An 18,409-nucleotide genomic window follows, 5' to 3' on the forward strand; every position below is an offset into this window, starting at 1 on the left:
TCATTATATATAGGACTTCAGGTTTTGCGGTATGCAATGAGAAATCTTGCAAAGGCGATTCGAACCACATTCAGCTACCTTCGTGAAGTATGTTCTTGAACACTGAATTAAATACCTTTGCTAAGTTAAATCTTGAGAGCTAAGTAATAGCTACTGGTTGACTGGTCAAAGTAAGAAGGTGTAGTTGGTTCGTGGATGGGCCAACCAGCTTGTTATAGGCAGTAACTCCATGTTTTAGCACGTTGAACTGGGGCTTTCTTATGTGTCTTTGGTAGTCGTTTAAGGTTATCAGAAGACAGAAACTCTAACTTAGAAATAGTTGTCTAGTGCCCAGGAAACTGTACTGGATCAGATAGAGCGTTTCATGTAAACTAGGGATAATCATCATCATAAATGTGGGGAGAAATCTAGACAGATGATTTCTAACTACGGATTTCAATAACTTATTCATCTGTAGGTAATGTTTTATTAACTTGTAACTGACTTGGTCACAAGAGATAAAACATTACCTGAACCACATACACACAAGTTATGTCAAATCCCAGTTTATGTTTCAAATCTACAGTTACATACGTATGTTATCAAAATCCGCCGTTAGTCAATACATAAAGTTAAAAATACTTACATAATTTAAGATCGAGAACACAAGAGACCCATCAGGCTTCTCTTCAATATTCTGCGCGTTGTCAGCAATATCCCTGATGATGGAGCAAGCAATGATGCCCAGACCCGTAGGATGCTTGCACATGGTGATACCGTCAAACAGTAGGTCTCTCACTCTGATAGTAGTTATTGGCGTGTTAAATTCTTTGAACACCTCGTCCATAGCCATTTGTAGCAACGACATTAGGTACGGGAATAGACTTTCTGCTACTTGGATTACGGCCTGAAACAAAAGAATGTGTCGTTATTTACTGCAGAATATATAAATCTATATGTATAAAACAAAGTCGTGAAGTGTAACTACACTTCGTATGACTCAAGAATGGCTGAACCGCTTAAGGTGTCAGAGGTGAACATTAGGGGGAGAAGGGCATAGGATAGTATTTGTCACCATTCATCTACCTACGGCAACTCTATGTCAATCTCGGGACGCGGGTGTCAACCTGGAAACCTAAAACTAATATAGGGCATCAAAAAATTGCTCCTCATCGCTGTCACTGGGTAATGTACCCAAAAGTTCATTTTATTTTCAATTAATGTAAATATTTTGTGAATAAATAATTTTTAATTCGTAAAACCTGGAAACCTAGTTTTCAATATAATTTTGAAAGAAATAAGTGATACTTATCTCTATTTATTCGATTTACACGGTTTTAAAAGCCAAGCACATAAATTGGAGAACTTAAGTTTAAAAATGAAATACATACAAATGAAAGCTTAAAAATGTCGTGTCATTCTGAAAGGTATATAATCAAGTACATATATGTATGTAGGTATGAAATATTTTTGCATGGAAATATCGATGATATTATGAGTTGTAAAGCCAGCGATCATTGTGTTTGGCACGTGAAGGCTTTGAGCGTTGACAGCAAACGTATTTCACGTAATATTCAACTAGCAAACAATGAAAAATAAACGTAAATAAATTAATAAAAAGAGAGACATGTACTAAATGAAAAAATAAATGTCCATACTGAATATAATAATAAATAGTATTATTTTATAGCTTGTTTGAAGTCTGAAGGCTTCAAAACTACTGAACCGATTTGAATAATTATTTCACTGTTTGAATGCTACACTTTTCCTAAATAACATAGGCTATATTTTATCCCGGAACAGGCAGTAGTTCTATCAGGACGTGAGTGAAACCGCTGGTAAACAGCTTGTAATAAATGAAATGAGCTTGTTATTTCCAACAGTTAATAAATAATCAGAAGCAAAACACAAGTATTGTATTTCCCTGTCTGTCCTACATTTCCTAATGCCTGAAACGTGCAGAAAACGAGTCCTATAAAATAGGGCTTACATTGTTCAAACTGCAGGCACTCGTCAAACCAATTAAGCGCAGGACGGAACAATCCTGGACTTCAATTGTTTTTCTTTCTAAAATACTGTTGCAATTGCTCTATGTTTATTTTTTGTTAGTTCTAAAATCCTCCAGGTTATAGCACAAAACATGATTATTTTTGCTATGAATAGAACTGGTCATGTTCTGTATAAGATGATAGACATGTGTTGCTGGGGAGTTTGTTGCGCCACTTCTTCTTCCCAGCAAAAACAGTTAGAAAGTTGTGAAGCTGCGTTTTAGAGGCTGTCTTTTGTTTTTGACGTTCGAAAAGTGCTGTATTTTCAGCTTAATTTGAATAAAAAGTTTTGAGTTTGAGTACTATATATTTTTTTTAGTGTCAGTTTGCCTTTATTTTTTCGCCCTTAGACTTTCCAGTAATTTTAACATTGAAACTGTCACCCATATTATTATAACCTACCATTTAAGTATTTGACAAATCGCAATACCGTATAACCTACATTTATGAAAAGTATGTAAATATATACGTCTTAATATAAAATATCCCCTCTATATATTTGTTTAATGAAAATAAATTCCCATTAAGCTGACGGTGCTAACTGATCTGACTCTCGACAGACTTTACGCTAATTAACAGCTCCAACGCCGATTACATCTAGAATTCTAGATATTTCTGTTTACTACTCGTATCTATCACCAACAAACCTACAACTACTAGAATCCTCTGAGTATATTTACCAAGTTGTACTAACAAACTTATGCACCAAAACGTGAAAATGAATTTGTATAAAGTTTCTCAGTTGGTTCGTCTCCAAGACTTGTAATCTTGAAACCGAGCTACTAGTTTCTGGACTTTCATGAGAGCTTGCAAAGATCCTTATGAATGTATACAATTTACAGGGATCTGTATTCAGTAGTACGGAATTACGGAATTAAAGTAAATGTTAATCCATTAGTTTCCATTGGAGTGCAAGCCAAAAACTTATTTACCTACATATAAAGAGGACACGTTTGTAGTTTTATTCTACCCTAAAGTGTCTACCTTTTTATGGAAATCATCAAATGACCCCTCCCACTGTGGGTTAGCAGCGTGAGGGAGTGTCAGACTCTTACTGACTAAAACCCATCATGTTCCTTCTGAAGCCCTTTATGTACCAGGGCCGCGGTAACTTTTCCGATCAATCCTGCAGCCCCGGCAGGCCTTGGCCCTGGTGGGCTCCACTGGGATTTGCTGTAGAGTCTAAACTACTGAACCAGTTTGAAAAAATCTTTCACTGTTGAAGCTACATTATTCCCCAGTAACATATACTATATTTTGTCTGAGTACGGGAAGAAATTCCCCCGGGATGCCGGTGAAACGTCGAGAAAATCGTTAGTAAGTTTATAAAACTACATAAAAATAGGTGTTGTTTAAAATATGGATGTCATAACATCAAAAGGCGATTAAAACAAATAATAAAATCTTTTGACGCAGTTTGAAGTTTGCAGACGTAAATAGAGCCATAACGTTCGAAATCAATACATAAAATATTAGTTTTAAGGTCAAAGATCTGAGTATTATTGACCTGTTTTGGATGCAAAATAATCCTGACATGATATTTACGAGTCAAATGCGTTTCTTAGAAGTAAGTAAACTGTTCATATAGGTATTTGGCGGTCCTCAATACGAGATGAACAAAACTAAGGAAAGTTTTAGTAGGTAGGCTATCTATTATATCTTATCCTAGCTAAGTTTAAATGTTTTTTCAGGGATAAGTCAGGTAATATTGATTCTTTTTCATTTGATGATGATGATGATGGTACATTATGACGGTAATATACTTACTTAGAATTCACAAGATAGTTACAACCCGCTTTGTATCATAAAACAAAATCGCGTTTCAAAAATATAGCAAAAATGATAAAATGCACTATATTCATAAGCGCACTTTTACCTAGATTTTCCAGGAAAAGATATTGCCACGTTCCCTAAGAGTTAAAGCTTCTTACAGGGGGGGATGGGGCGGCCACCCCACCCCCACAAACTAACTGAATTGTTTTAATACTAGATTTTATGCATATGATGCAATATTATTATGTTACCTAGCCTTTCATTGCTTCTTGGAACTTCCCTTTAGAGACGTGTTCTCATAATATTTTCCTATAAGACTGACATGGATGCCTTTGTAAGTTTATTTAATAGCGAAAACTAGGTTTTCAAGGACTTGGTTATTTGTTCTTTGAGATGTAATAAAATTTATTGAAGGTAGAAATTGCATTTATCAAAATTATTCATATTGACGGATAAGGCAGAATAGTAGGTAATTGCAAATGCTTGATTAAAATTCTTGTTACTAGTGGTAACTTCTTGCAAAATTACCTGGATTTAAGTTCCTAGGTCTGTACAATTTTGTCTCGAAAAGTAATAATTATTTTTCATCTTAGTAGTTGCAGCCGTAGTTTTTCACAGAGTTAAGTAGTAATTAATACATAATTATGATTGATAGTCTATTAAGAGCGATATGAGCTATTTACTCGAGCGATGTGAAGAACGCAAATTATCCCCACGTGCAGTACAAAAAACAAGGAAAAAAGCGTCACAATAGAATGCCACTAAGTTGCTGTAATTGTCTTAATTAGTGCACGAGTACAAAACTAGATTAATTACGTTTTATTCTAACTTTTACAAAAGTGTAAACAACGTAGACAAAAGGTTGTAAATAAAGTTGTTAACGATGTTTTTTAAAATAAATAAAAGGTTTATTATTATAAAAGGTTAAAGATGCTATATTTTTAAATGTTATAGGTACGAAATCCTTACTGATATCATTAGTCCGAAATATTTTCTCTCACCGTAGTAGTTAATTTCTAAACCATATTGTACTGACATCAGGGGTAGCATTTATTAGGTAAGCATAAAACAACTTGAAACATGTACGAAAGGGCATGAAACGTCAGTTCTAAGTATTGACAACCTCATCACTCCTTAATATTTTAACAGAACTTTTAACTCGCAATATATAATTGTCGGCACGGATATTGAGCCCTGACCTTCGACTGCGCAAGTGATTTATTGGGTTATTGCCTTATGTGTACAGTGCGCAAAGCGATCCCCACTCTTCCGCCGAGAGCTCAATATCCGTGCCGATAACTATAACTCATATAATAAGGTACATTTCTTAACAATAATATCCCCTAAGTAGTACAACGCATATCTATAGGACAGTTGTCTCGTCTGGCCCACTGGCCCACTGCCCGCCTTATCCGACACAGTTGGGAAAGCTTTCGCGAAACGCCAGACAAACGCTTCCCCTCTACTTAATATTATATGTATATATTTCTATAGATCTGTCTGGATTTCCCCCTTATCTTGTTGCTATTGGCGATGCGACGGGGTTGTTATATAAGTACTTATAAGTTGTGTAAATACTTCAAAGGCTAGTAGCTAAATAGTTAGGTAATATTGATCAACATGCCTAAAGTGTTTTATAATGTTTTATCACCCTGCCTTTGTTTAAAGGTGGTGCTAATAACACTTGTTCAAATAACTGAATATATATTTATGAAGATGATAGGTATATGTTCTAGTAATCCTAGTTCTAACCGAAGATAAGAGGATACAACCACGGTTAGCCGCATACGGCCGGTTACGCATAAACTGTAATATCCCGACCGCTAAACATAAGTGTACTTCGGGCTTTAGCCGTAACAGATATCCTGAATGTCTTCAATAAAAGTTAAATTAAAATTGTTTTTTTTTTCAATTAATTTTATATATTACTGGGTCTTAGAGAGAATTTAAACGATCAATATCTGTCCGGAATTCACGCGATTGACGCGCATATACGCACTGCCAATACGCTACTTAAGCTTTATTCCTACATTGACCAAAACAATCTAAATTCTACATCGTAGTAAACTGAGCAGAATTGCGCTTCGAATTCCGCCAGTGTAAACCGCATGCAGTTTATACAAGTAATTGTAACAGCCAATACTGTCTTAGTCTATCTCATCTATTGTTTCCTAGAAGTCCTTTGATGCAGCCTTTAGAGAGCAGCCGTGGAAGTCACAAAGCAACCAATGCAATGTTGCTTAGCTTCTCTCTAACTAGAACAAACATTTACAATATTGGTAGAATGTTCCAAATTACTGGAAATGCCTGTAGATCGTTATTGCAGTTCGACAGTAATATTGTATGGAATCCTTCCAATATCAAAGTCAAAGGCTGACCTAAGTTTAAGCAATCAATTGAACATGCTTTGAGCTATGTTGATGATTTGTAATAGGTACCTATTTTAGGACCCATATGTGGGTATACATAAAATTCAAAATGTATGATACCCTCTACTTTTAGGTGGGGTTATCATCAAATAGCTTTCATACGCTGAGGGCGAACGAGACATAGCGTTAGACTTTTACTGATTTAAGCCCAATTTCATCGACCTTATTAAGACTACTTTAAAAATTAAATGTAATGATTCAATAAATAGTTGTTTCAAAAAAACTGACGTTTACGTCGTCTGTGAACTAGGGTCTAAACACCGACGGCCCCGTTTTCATTGGGAACATACCGCAGCGGCAGGAAATCTAAATGGACTACTAATACACTAAAATACTCGAATTTCAGACGGATTATCGTGTAATTCTATCGCGGTTATGTTTTAAACTGAAACCACCACAGTTTCCCTTGTTCAAAGTGTTTGGACAGCGTTTAAATTGAAATGCAAGCGCGGATAATTTTCGAGTTGGAAGCTCAAAACAGTGGTCAGAAGCTGTTATAATAGTTCCGAATTCAGTATTTGACTAGAACCACATTTTACTAGAAATGTATTAACAAAAGCTAGAGGAGGAAACTGATGAAAATATTTTTGTGTGCTAAGTATGAATGTAAATGGATGCAGAGGGAGAGGAAGACCTAAGAAAAGATGGATGGATTGTCTGAAAGATGACATGAATAAGAAGGGAGTGTGTGTCTATATGACGAGTGACAGTGAGGAATGGAAGTGTAAGACGTATTGCACCGACCGACCCCAAATAGAATTGGGATCAGAACAGGAAGAATTTAAATGTCCTCAATGTCCTCTTTATAATAAAATACAACCACCATGGTTGTAGGCTTTGCCCGACTTGTCCCAATCGTACAATTTCATAATTTCTGCTTGATATTTTATTTTAAAAAATCTGTAGGTATTATGATAGTTATTTTTAACTCATAACCAAAAATACCAAATTCAGCCAGTAGGCATGTGATGGGTTTAGAGTTAGAAAATTCATAACAGGTTTTGTTACGCCAGGGAATGCCTAGAACAATTCGCAATTTGTGGAAATTTTAGTTACAAAAGTTCGTCTAGTTGGATGGAAAACATCGCATCGATGGTTTTGGGTTACAAAATTCCGGTTTTGGCCGGTTTCATATAACTTCGTACAGCCTATTTTTTAGCTTTTAGGTGCCTACATTCTAACTATTCCACTGTACGGGGAATAAATCGAAAAAAAACAAGCACTTTTTTACAATCATATGAACTGAAAATATGTGCATAAAATGTTTTACAAAAAAACACCATTAATAACACAAAAACATGAAAGAAAACTCTTCACACAAAACACAAGTAATTTTATTTCCTAGTCAAACGACAGGAGCATGACAAGAACAGACAGTGTAAAAAGCGAGCAAGCGAAATGTCTTCCTAAGTCGCTACCTGGGTAATTATTTTGTACGTATAAATGCACCGTGAATAAGTAAAAGCTTGAAAGAGACCACTACTTAGAATAAAACGAACAAGGCTGACAACTGTTGGGTTCCGTACCGCCCTCTGCGTCTTTTTTAAACTCAAATGGCAGACTTCTTATTTATCTTTGGCGTAAAAGTACAACGTTATAAATAGAAATGGTAAATAAAACTGTCGGGTGCGGAACACTGATTTTGTTTTTTTATATTTCAGCTATAAAGCTGAGTTCAAACCAAACTGACTACCTATTAGCCGCCGAATGTCAACGTCTAGTTATGCATAACGTATTGTCGGTTAGATGTGAACGATAAAGTATATATGGCGATTTATTAAATTATTATATTTTCTGCCTAACAGCCAGTTTCTTCATCAAAAGTTAAAGCCAAAGTAAAAGTCAAAGTAATGTCTAAAGTAAAAGTAACGGTTAAATTCAATTTTTCTATGAATTTTGCTGTCACTTTAGCCTTGAAAAAACGAATTTGACCGTTACCTTTCATCAAAAGTTAAAGTTAAAGTAATGTCTAAACATTACTTTAACTTTAACTTTTGATGAAGAAACTGGCCGTAAGTGTTAAAAACTACATAATGGATTCACCTAAGTGCGCCTTTCATACGCATCTTGAGTACTTACTTTATTTAATTTCAGTCCCTACCTATTTTAGAAAAAGTTTAGGTTACTTTAAATTCCAGTACATACAACAACAATGTTTTTCACACAAAAGGTTCACATACCTACCTCTTACTGACATATACACATACGGAACCCTAAGAAACCTAATACATTATGCTTTGAAGACCCTCACATAGCTCATGTTTGACTTTGTACGGTACTTAGACTTTTGAAATTAATTAATTAGAAGCTACAAGGCTTTGTCTTGTCGGACACTACAGCTCAGGAATATGGCGGAATAATACATTATAGAGGTATTCTTTAATATTAATTAAGATGAAGACACCTCAGGCAAACTCCTTTATGTCATTTCTCTAGAAATCTTTACAGCGTACTTAGGTACTTCTTTTGTTATACAATGCATACAACACAGTTATTAACCCCTAACGGTCTTAATTAATATTACATTATAAAGGTTTTCTAATATTACTTAAAATGGAGACGCCTTAGGCCAACTCCTTTGCGTCGGTTCTCAAGAAATATTCACACTGTATTTAGGTGTTTTATTTCCTTTTCAGCAGGTTGCAGAAAACACAGTTATTACCTTCTACCACCTTCTTTTAATTAATTATGTTCTGCACACCTTGAGGCGAAGTTTAGTTTTTTTACAAAATGCGGTCTTCCGTCTTGACCATTTCATTAGCCTCTCAAACGAGAAACATCTTATTTCTCGTTACAGAAACTCGTAATGACGGCACTGCAAACTTGAATAATATTCATTTCAAAGTAGCTTCAAACAGTTTCAGGGTTCTGTTCTCAGAAAGGAAAAATTAAATCTTTTAAGGTTCGTTCCGCAGTATCTATGAATGACTGGTGCGAACGAACTTAAATGGTCGTCAATAAATTTTTCTTGGTATGAGAATTGCATTTTCAGTTTGTCAGTATATTTTTTTGCGAAACATTTTGAAGGTGTGCGAAATGCTCGCAGATCAATTAATGCAACGTCATGTTTTTGGGTCAGATAATATATTAATACGGAATAAATATTTCCGAGTATTTCCATACTATTTTGGGGACTGTAACCTTATCAATTTTATTTGTCTGAGAGAGTGGGCGGACTCATTTCGTTGGATACTATAAATAAAGCATCTTCACGTTATAGGTCGAAAAGGCTAAAATTGTCTTAAGCTCTTAGTAACCTGAAGAACTAATTAGCATTATATTCTTAGTATGAATTTAAAACTTCAATCAATGTACATATCTCTATCTGTGGATGGATAGTCGCATCATTTAAAAAAGACGACCCCACTATAGTTGGGACAAGTCTAGGCAGAAGATGATAATAATTAATACAAACCTTTAAAGATAATACAACATCTTATTAAAATTAATTTTATTGGACAAAAGGGTTAGACAGACATACCTATGTAACTTATATAAGTGAAAACAAAAAACCATGATATAATCTTATAGGTATACATCATACATAGGTAGGTACATACTTCTAGAAAACAAAACAACACAAAACATTGTGATTACCAAAACTAAGTAGATCCTGAACGCTTCATTGCAATAGGCACATCAATGCACAAAATGCACGCAGAGTCTATGAGCAAAGCTATCCGTGGCATGCAAACCATTGATTATAGAGGCATTACCCATATAGGCCGGTATGGGCGCCCCCACAAATATGTACATACGGACCCACGAGCCTTTCATATTGCTAAATACCTATTTCAAGCGGTATCTATTAATTGCAGATGGAAAGAAATTTTTCAATGCACATCAATTAAATTCTATGATTATATTATGAAGTTTATTAATAAAGCAGCGGACGCGCTCATAAATAACTTTGTTTGAAAAAAACTACAGTTTTAGTTATTTTTTACATTGAGGAAGGCTAGGCAAGAACTATTTTCTACGGTACATCCGCAGGCAGAAACTATTCTTGCTATAAAAATACAATTCTTCTTCTTCAGCGTTTTTAATTATACTTGAAGCAAAATACTTTATGCAAGGACCTGCAGGGCTAATCAAATTAACAGTGAGATACCGTTTCTCTAACTATTTAACAAAATACCGGAACAATGAGGAATCGTAATTATAGAAATACCTAGCTCGTCAGTTAATTAGACATTTCTACCTGAGAACCGGATTTGTATCGTGTTTCGTTGCAAAGCTGGTAACAATATACCTAGATATTCCAGGATTCATTAGTATTAGTTACATAGAACTGACATCAGATATTAACTTAGTGAAGGAATTTCTCGGAACTCGTCTTTAGAATTATTCCTGGAGCTTGATATTTATAAATCTGTGATGAAACAAATGACTGCTATATAATAATAAAGGTAGTGTCAGATATCTAGGTTAAAATTGTGCTATCATAAATTGAATATTTATTTATATTTACTACTGAAAATGGGTTTGTGTGTAAAAATTATTCTTCAGTTTTATTTTTGGTATAAGGAGAGTATCGCAAAGAGTTAAGAGAAATACTTATTTCATGTCTCTTTTTTATACAAGGCGATTGTATCTCTTTCCTATGTGTTTTACTTCTGTGCCTGTTTCCTGCTTTAACTCTGTCTATTGAAAACTAAAAACTAAAAAAAATACAGTTCATTTTCGGAGCTTTTCGAATTCAAACACACAAACAAAAATATCCTCTTTATAATATTCGTACAGCATGTAATTCGAAGTTCAGGTTTGTTGGACAGACCCGGTTAAAAAGCTCTTTAACTCACACCACTCTTTTAACGAAAGGAGGGTAATTAATGAAGATCAAATAATCATCACTGTTGTTTATCTCTCTTCATGCTCCACAGATAACCTTATGCACATAATATCCAGGGGCTCGATTCTACTAATTTTACTTAAGCGACATACGTTTTCATACGCGCACTCAAAAACATCCTTACTAACAAAGCCTACTACTCAATAAACGAATACATGAACGATAACAATATTGTCTACACACAACACAGTACATAACACATCACACTTTCCGATCTTGCAGTATTTTGTTGTTTAGTATTTTTAGTGAATACCTGTTACTTAATTGTTTATAGCCTATAGTCTTATAGTCTAGTCTTATGCTTGTTCCTACACAATTTTTTTTTTTATGTTTAATAATAAGGTCAATTGTTGGATTTTTATATATATTTTTTTTTTCTCTCTATAGATTTATTAATTATTATGTTAGTTGTAAGTTTAATTTTAATTTTGTTTTGCTGTGCCCTACAGGGTCCACAATTGTACCTAGCTCTAAGCCATATTGTTACACCTATTTTATACATTGTGGAATGCAAATAAATAATATGAATATGAATATGAATATCCGACTGAGATCCAATCGTCGTGATTATATGATGATAAAGCGTATGTGGCATTCCGCATTTTTTTTTTAACTAAACGTTTTATCTGTTTCTGTGATTTAATAATGAACCATATTGTCTGAAAATTATTTACGATAGCAATATGATTGAAGCACAAACTACGGTATAGACCAAATGGCAGAACAATCGCAAACCAATCGAATGTCATTGGAATACGATTGGTCTTTAGTAGCAGAATGCCCGCTAAGGTTAAAACTGCTATTGCAATTTGAACATGATTAACTTATCAGAATCGGGCCCAAGCTTATGATGCAATACCTTTGAACAAATACAACCTTGTTCCCACTTGCTTGTTTTTTGAAAACTTAGCACTGTAAATAGCTGAAATAAATTACACGGTCGGGTAATTTATTCTGAGTAAACTGTGGGAATTACTCGTGGGAAGATAAAACTATGTAGAACACGGGACCGCCATGTTTTTTTTTATCATGCTATCGAGGGCAGGGAATCAAAGTAAAAAATAAAATGTTGAGGTTTCGTAACAAATTCATATGTAGTTCAATAATTGGTCTAATGTAGGTCATCAAATTGTATGAAAATGTTGAAAATACCAGTATCTGGTTTACCCAGTTTTCAGGTAAAAAATGCTTTTTTTGTTAACAGTTGCATGCAAATTTTAAAAAGTATCGCTTTGTGAAATTCCGTTTTCAGTTGCTGAGTACTCTTGAAAACTGTAATCCTGGCACTCGACTCATTCAGTATTAATGAAAACATGTAGGTACTCAATAACACTTAACATTCAACAAAAAACTATCGGAAAACTAATAACGCTTTTGGGGTTCCGTAGCTCAAACGAAAAAACGGAAATCAGTTTATTGTCCGTCACAACCTTTTATTTCAAGAATGAGAGGAGAGTAATTCTAAAGAAACGATTAATAAACTCTTTCTATTTATAAATCATCTTCTGTCTAACCTATTCCCAATTGGGAATAATATCTTCTACATAAACTCAAAAACTACTGGACCGATTTTTAATATTCTCTCACCATTAGAAAGCTATATTATCTGCGAGTGACATACTTAGGCTATATTTTATCCCGGTGCGGGCAGTAGCTCCCTTGGGATGCGGGTGAATTCGCGGGAAAACGGCTAGTTGTATAATAACATTGTAGTGGTTGACTTACTGTCTAACCTGGACAACCAATCCCTTGTTAAGAGTGTTTGTTAGACTTTTGGTATTGGACTACTAGCTACCCGTAATGACTGCCAAAGCTATTCAAACACCAACCCACTGATTTAGCGTGCATTCAGAAACACACAGGAACTCAATACGAGAACCATGCAGGTAAAACCTGATTAATTAAGACCAGAAGGTGTTATAACTGTGCTTTATGCGACATGGTTAAAAACTAAAAAAACTTAGAAGTATAGCATAAAGATTCCTTGAGAAAAGATATAAAGGAATTGGCCTGAGGTGTCCTTATTTTAATTAGTATGTGAAAACCTTTATTATGTAGGTATATTAATTAGAACCATAAGGTGCATATAACTGTGTTTTATGCAACGTGGTTAAAACAAAAGAAGAACCTAAGTACAGTATAAAAATTTCTTGAGGGACGACATAAAGAAGTTTGCCTGAGGTGTCCCCATTTTAATTAATATTAGAAAGCCTCTATAATGTATATTAATTAGGACCAGACGGTGCCTATAACTGTGTTTTATGCAACGTGCTAAAAAAATACCTAATATTTCTTGAGAAAGGACATTAAAGAGTTTGCCTGAGGTGTCCTCATTTTAATTAACATTAAAGAAGACCAGTATAATGTATTATTCCGCCATATTCCTGAGCTGTAGTGTCCAGCAAGACAAAGCTTTGTCGCTTCTAAATTATTAATTTCAAAAGTCTAAGTACAGTATAAAGTAAAACATGAGGTAACCCATCTATTGAGAGAACGCACCAAGGGTTGCTTAACCTTTAGAGCTAGCGCACTGGGAACCTTATAAAGTCCATGGATTAAGGAGATGCACGCATGTTAAGAAATGACAACTGGGTGACATCCATAGATATCCACATACTTGCACGGTGTATGTAGCTTGCGCATGTTGAGGCACATGCGCAGATTACATGCATTTTAAAAACGTGCGGGTCCAGCGACTCGCGCATGTATCAAAGCTATATACCCACCCGCGTGCTCTTGTCTCTTGTCACTTGCGCATGTTAACTTGCTCCAGCTACATGCACCGTGTAGACGCACCCTAAGAGTGACAAAAGTCACCAGTGAGCACTAGCTCTTATGATTAAATTCACTTTTCTAAGTTAGTCGGTTGATTGCAATCAGTGTTCGCTGAAATTGGACAAGATCGTATGTGGTGTTACTTGTAGCTACGTATACGTATTATTGAAATGTAATATTCGAGGTTTCGAGAGACTGGCGTGTACTCCAGTAATTGAATTAATATAGGCGATGCAACTTTACTGCGCCGATATTGAGAGCGGATACAAATATCGAGCCCTTGTTTATATTAAAGCTCTGTGTTTTTGTATTTCAGGAGTCAATGAATAACGTTACGTTATTTATTTATTAATTTTGTATATCTTTGGTATTTATCAATTATATATAATCTACATGTATGTACACCCTTAACTACCCGTTTTTCATTGTGTTCTACAGATAAACTCCATCCAAGGGTTGTCTGGAAGAAATCGCTGTGTTGTGATGTCCTGTCCTGTTAATTTACTTGGTGTACAATAAAGATTGATCTATCTATCTATCTATCTATCTATCTATCTAACGTTATTGTGAACTGCATTAGCTGTTTTTGTATGAGTGCAGTTTGTTTGTACGTTTTTCCATCGTCGGTTGTGGCTTGAGTAAACTTTGGAAAGTATTTAAAGCGTCCGGTGGAGTGATTACATAACAAGACAATTATGTGACAATTTTCCAAACCGTTTTCTCAGTTTGGGAGCTAAATAATAAACATAGCTTATTTGAAATTTTCAGTAAATTAGACGTTAAAATGTGTATGTAAAGAAAGCATGTGTTAAAATGTGTGTAGCAGTAGATATATAAGTATTTTCGCATCAAAGAGATAATATAGGTATGTAGCTTTCAAAATGCTTGAAAAAAGGCTAGCCAGAAGTTATAAGAATCTTGTTATTATCAAGAAACGTTTCTATTCCTAAAAAAAAATATATTATTTTGACATCTCAAAGAGTTTATTTTTAAGTCTATGTAAGAAAACAAGGTGAAGTTGTGTTCAAGTACAATTTACTTTATATTTATAGAGTTTATCAGGCTTCACTTTGTAAGAAAAACATTCTTTATAAGAAAGTTAATAAAATATTGCGTCATAGTTTTCAGGGGACACAATAATCTGAGAGTTTATGTACCCAAGGAATTTTTATAGCTTAATTTTATCAATAACGACTTAGCCTACTAAAACAGTACAGATATGAGATTATCATATCTTCTGAAATTGATTATTCTAATATTAAGTAGTGTCGCCAGTTGACATTAGTGTCGCCAGGTCGTACACTTTTTATGGGATATTCCCATGGATGAAGGAAAGATGAACGAAGATTTCATAAGACGGGTAGATGAAGTGCCTTCTTGTATTTCAAAAACGTAATGTAGGCGTGAACAAAACGATCAGTTATTAGTAAACTAACGAGGCGTCCAGGTTCATGGTTACATCTGTCAAAAATTGGCGATTTGATTTAAAAAATGGTCTGGTTCCAAGAAAGGAGTATGAAAGCCCAGTACCTAGTAACGTTCTTCGATCCAAACACCCACATTTTTGCTCCCTACTTTCTTGGGAGATTTCCCATTATCTCTGCTCGTAATTTTATTCTCCATGTATATTCCGTTTTAAACTTCATCAAAACGTGCCCCGCGATTGTGATGGACATTTGAACTCGCAGTTTTTGCTTGCTGTAGGTAAAGTGAATAAAAATATCAAGCGTCAAACTGAGGAGCGCATGGAGCAATGCATTTATTTTAAACTACGACAGTTTAGTTTGGAGACTGTTGAAGCAGAGCTTTTTTAACTGCGTTATATAGCTATTGTTGGAACTCTGTTTAGGTATTTTATTTAGAATGTATTTTTGAAAAGCTTAACGTTGTGACGTATAAAGAAGTTCAGGAGTTGGCGCTAGATAGGCGTAAATGCAAGGAGCTGCACCGACAAGAGCTGGGCTCATAATTGATGATAATGTATTTTTGAAAATTAATGTGATTCTTGCTGTGTAGAACAAATGATGGATGTATACGCAGATAGAGTGCTTAGTGCGAGTTTCGCAAGTTAACTTTCTCGATGCGAAAATTATCGTACAACTTTATCACGTACCTAGCACTAATCTTAGAATTATTTATTTAATAAAGACTGTCATCGGTACTTGGTAGTGTTACAATCGCGCTCACTTGTGAAATAATAAACATTAACTAAATCCGGCAAAATAAATGAAGATGTAATATCTAAATCATGTGATGTAGTATACGACTCTATATTTCAATAGAGTTACAATTACGTATCGAGCGCGTTAGCTTACAAAACTCTGAAACAGCACTGTGTTTAATTTATATTAACGCTTTTTATTCGGTACTATTTGTTTAATGATATTTGAACACACGCACTCGTGTGCTGAAACTTTCCCCCGCACTAACCGACAGCACGGAGTTGTTATTGCCATTCGTGAGTACAACAATGTGATGTATTGCTGTGTGACGTCACACGCCCCGGTACCTCACATACTGCGAAGAGACGGTAGCATCAGCTGTAACGAGTTGTATGGTACACTTGAGATGCTAATAATTGGTAGTGAGAAGCACCTACCATCTAATATTAACAAAATTTTCATAAAAATAATAATTACAAAATATCATCAAAAAACTCGGCTTAGTAACGTGGGAGTAAGTCTTTCTTCAGAAGCCTGCTCACTGATTTTCCACTTTATCAACTATATTTTGTGTAATATAAATATTCCTCGTTGTGGAAGCCATGCGTGTGATAGCACAGATTAATGTAAGCAGGGCGTTCTTTATCAATTAATGATTATAATTATTATCAAAACTGGCTCTTGATTGTTTTTATCGCAATGGGTTTACGTAAACATTGTTTACTGAGTACTTAGGTATTTATTTGTACTTGCTTCTTGTTCTTACCTATGGAATTTAGGTATTTTTTTATTACTTAGTCGTTTTATGGATTTTATCTTTGATTGAAGATTGTGAGTTTGGTAGCTTGTATAGGGGGTAATCTCTGAATCATTGAAGTTATTTTAAATATTGTTTTAGTAATAGAAAACCGCGATAAGTGTGACTACTCGAGAATTACTTACTTACCTATTTAGTTCGTAGTTAGTTTCCGGGATGTGGGAAAAATTGAGTAAATAATGTAGAAAAGGGAGCACTAAGTATATCACACAATATGGGGGATGTGCAACAGTTGATAAACAATAAATAATTACGCTGATTATATTAGTTAGTGAGCTATTATAATCTACAGACTACAGACATGCGCGCCATCTCGCGAGTTGAGTGAAGCATCATTTTTGGACAATTTCTTAAGAAGAAAAGTAAATACGAAATAAAATAATATAATATTGAAAAATATAATTTTATGACAAAATATAGATATAGAAATAATTAGTGTCTTATCACACAAGGGTATAACAGGATAAGATAACCTGATTTTAATACGCGTGTTAGAAAGTTACTAAAATTACTATCTGATTTACCTTCTAATGAATTAGTGTTTTGTTATTTCGAAGCCATTTTGGACATTACGAATCAACAAAGCTGACAACCAAAAATTTAGGTAGAATTTAAAAATCGTGTCAGAATTTTGGAGCCTTGACATACAAACAAAAAAAATCCTTTACAAAATATTAGTTTGAAAACGTGTAGCAGATTCAATGTTACAGTTTTTCACTAAGCTTTGAGTGTAGAATTTCGCGTGAAACTGCCAAAATTGTTCTTATTGTTAACGTTTAGGGTGACATTTTACGACAAAGAGTTATTTTTGAAACGTACTCTACGAATTGAAAGTCTGTAAAATAAAAAGTAGGTAGGTACGGTGGTACTTTGAACGGAAAATTCAGGAAATAGCTAACTGAAAGCAGTTTCATTTTGACTCCATATTTGAATAGAGTAATTCACGTATGTTTTACAAGCTGAACTAGCAACGTTTTCGCAAAACTGTTAAATGAGCTAATTTATATTTTATATTCCAGTAAAATATGGAAGGTATTTCTGGTTCAAAATGGACTTTTGAGAACATTTAGTGGAACAGTTTAGCAAACAATTAAACTAGGAAATTATGTTATTGCAAAGAGCAGTACCTAGTGGTACACATAAAATATGTATTTACCTATGTTAAATGTGTATGTTTGTGTGTGTGTTTCAAGCAAAATAGTTTGTTTGAACACAACATTTCATACAAAATTTCCTATTCTAGCCTTTAAAGTCAGCCAGATTTAAAATAGGTTGCTATATTTTATGGTACCTCTTAAAAAAACTGGACCAAAACTGTAAATAAGGTTATTTGGGGTTTAAAAAATTACAAACAATGTATTTTGCAAACTGGTGGCATCGTCTTGTATTTTTAAAAGTCTGTATCAAAGCCTAGATGGCCATGGCAAAATTTTTTAAAAATACCTATAAATTAACTAAAATAAAAAGGTTTTTAATTCGAAGATTAGATTTTTTTTAGTAGGCACTTACTACAAAAAATAAAAATACTATAGCCTAAACGATTGAATTAATTATAGTCAAAATAATCGCAAACA

At 34.3% G+C, this 18,409-nt stretch overlaps 1 protein-coding gene across 2 annotated transcripts in view; it reads right to left on the bottom strand.

Annotated features, from left to right (window-relative positions):
* The window catches only part of LOC110372460 (sensory neuron membrane protein 2), a 72,948-nt gene that overhangs the window by 42,198 nt on the left and 12,341 nt on the right, over positions 1 to 18,409 (bottom strand). For both annotated transcript variants that reach the window (XM_021329198.3, XM_049840534.2), the window contains exon 4: positions 626 to 886. In XM_021329198.3, coding sequence (XP_021184873.2) covers positions 626 to 886 — 261 coding nt within the window. The remainder of the gene's footprint in view (positions 1 to 625; positions 887 to 18,409) is intronic.

Source organism: Helicoverpa armigera, chromosome 1 (genome assembly GCF_030705265.1).
Source record: "Helicoverpa armigera isolate CAAS_96S chromosome 1, ASM3070526v1, whole genome shotgun sequence".
Lineage (NCBI taxonomy): Eukaryota > Metazoa > Arthropoda > Insecta > Lepidoptera > Noctuidae > Helicoverpa > Helicoverpa armigera.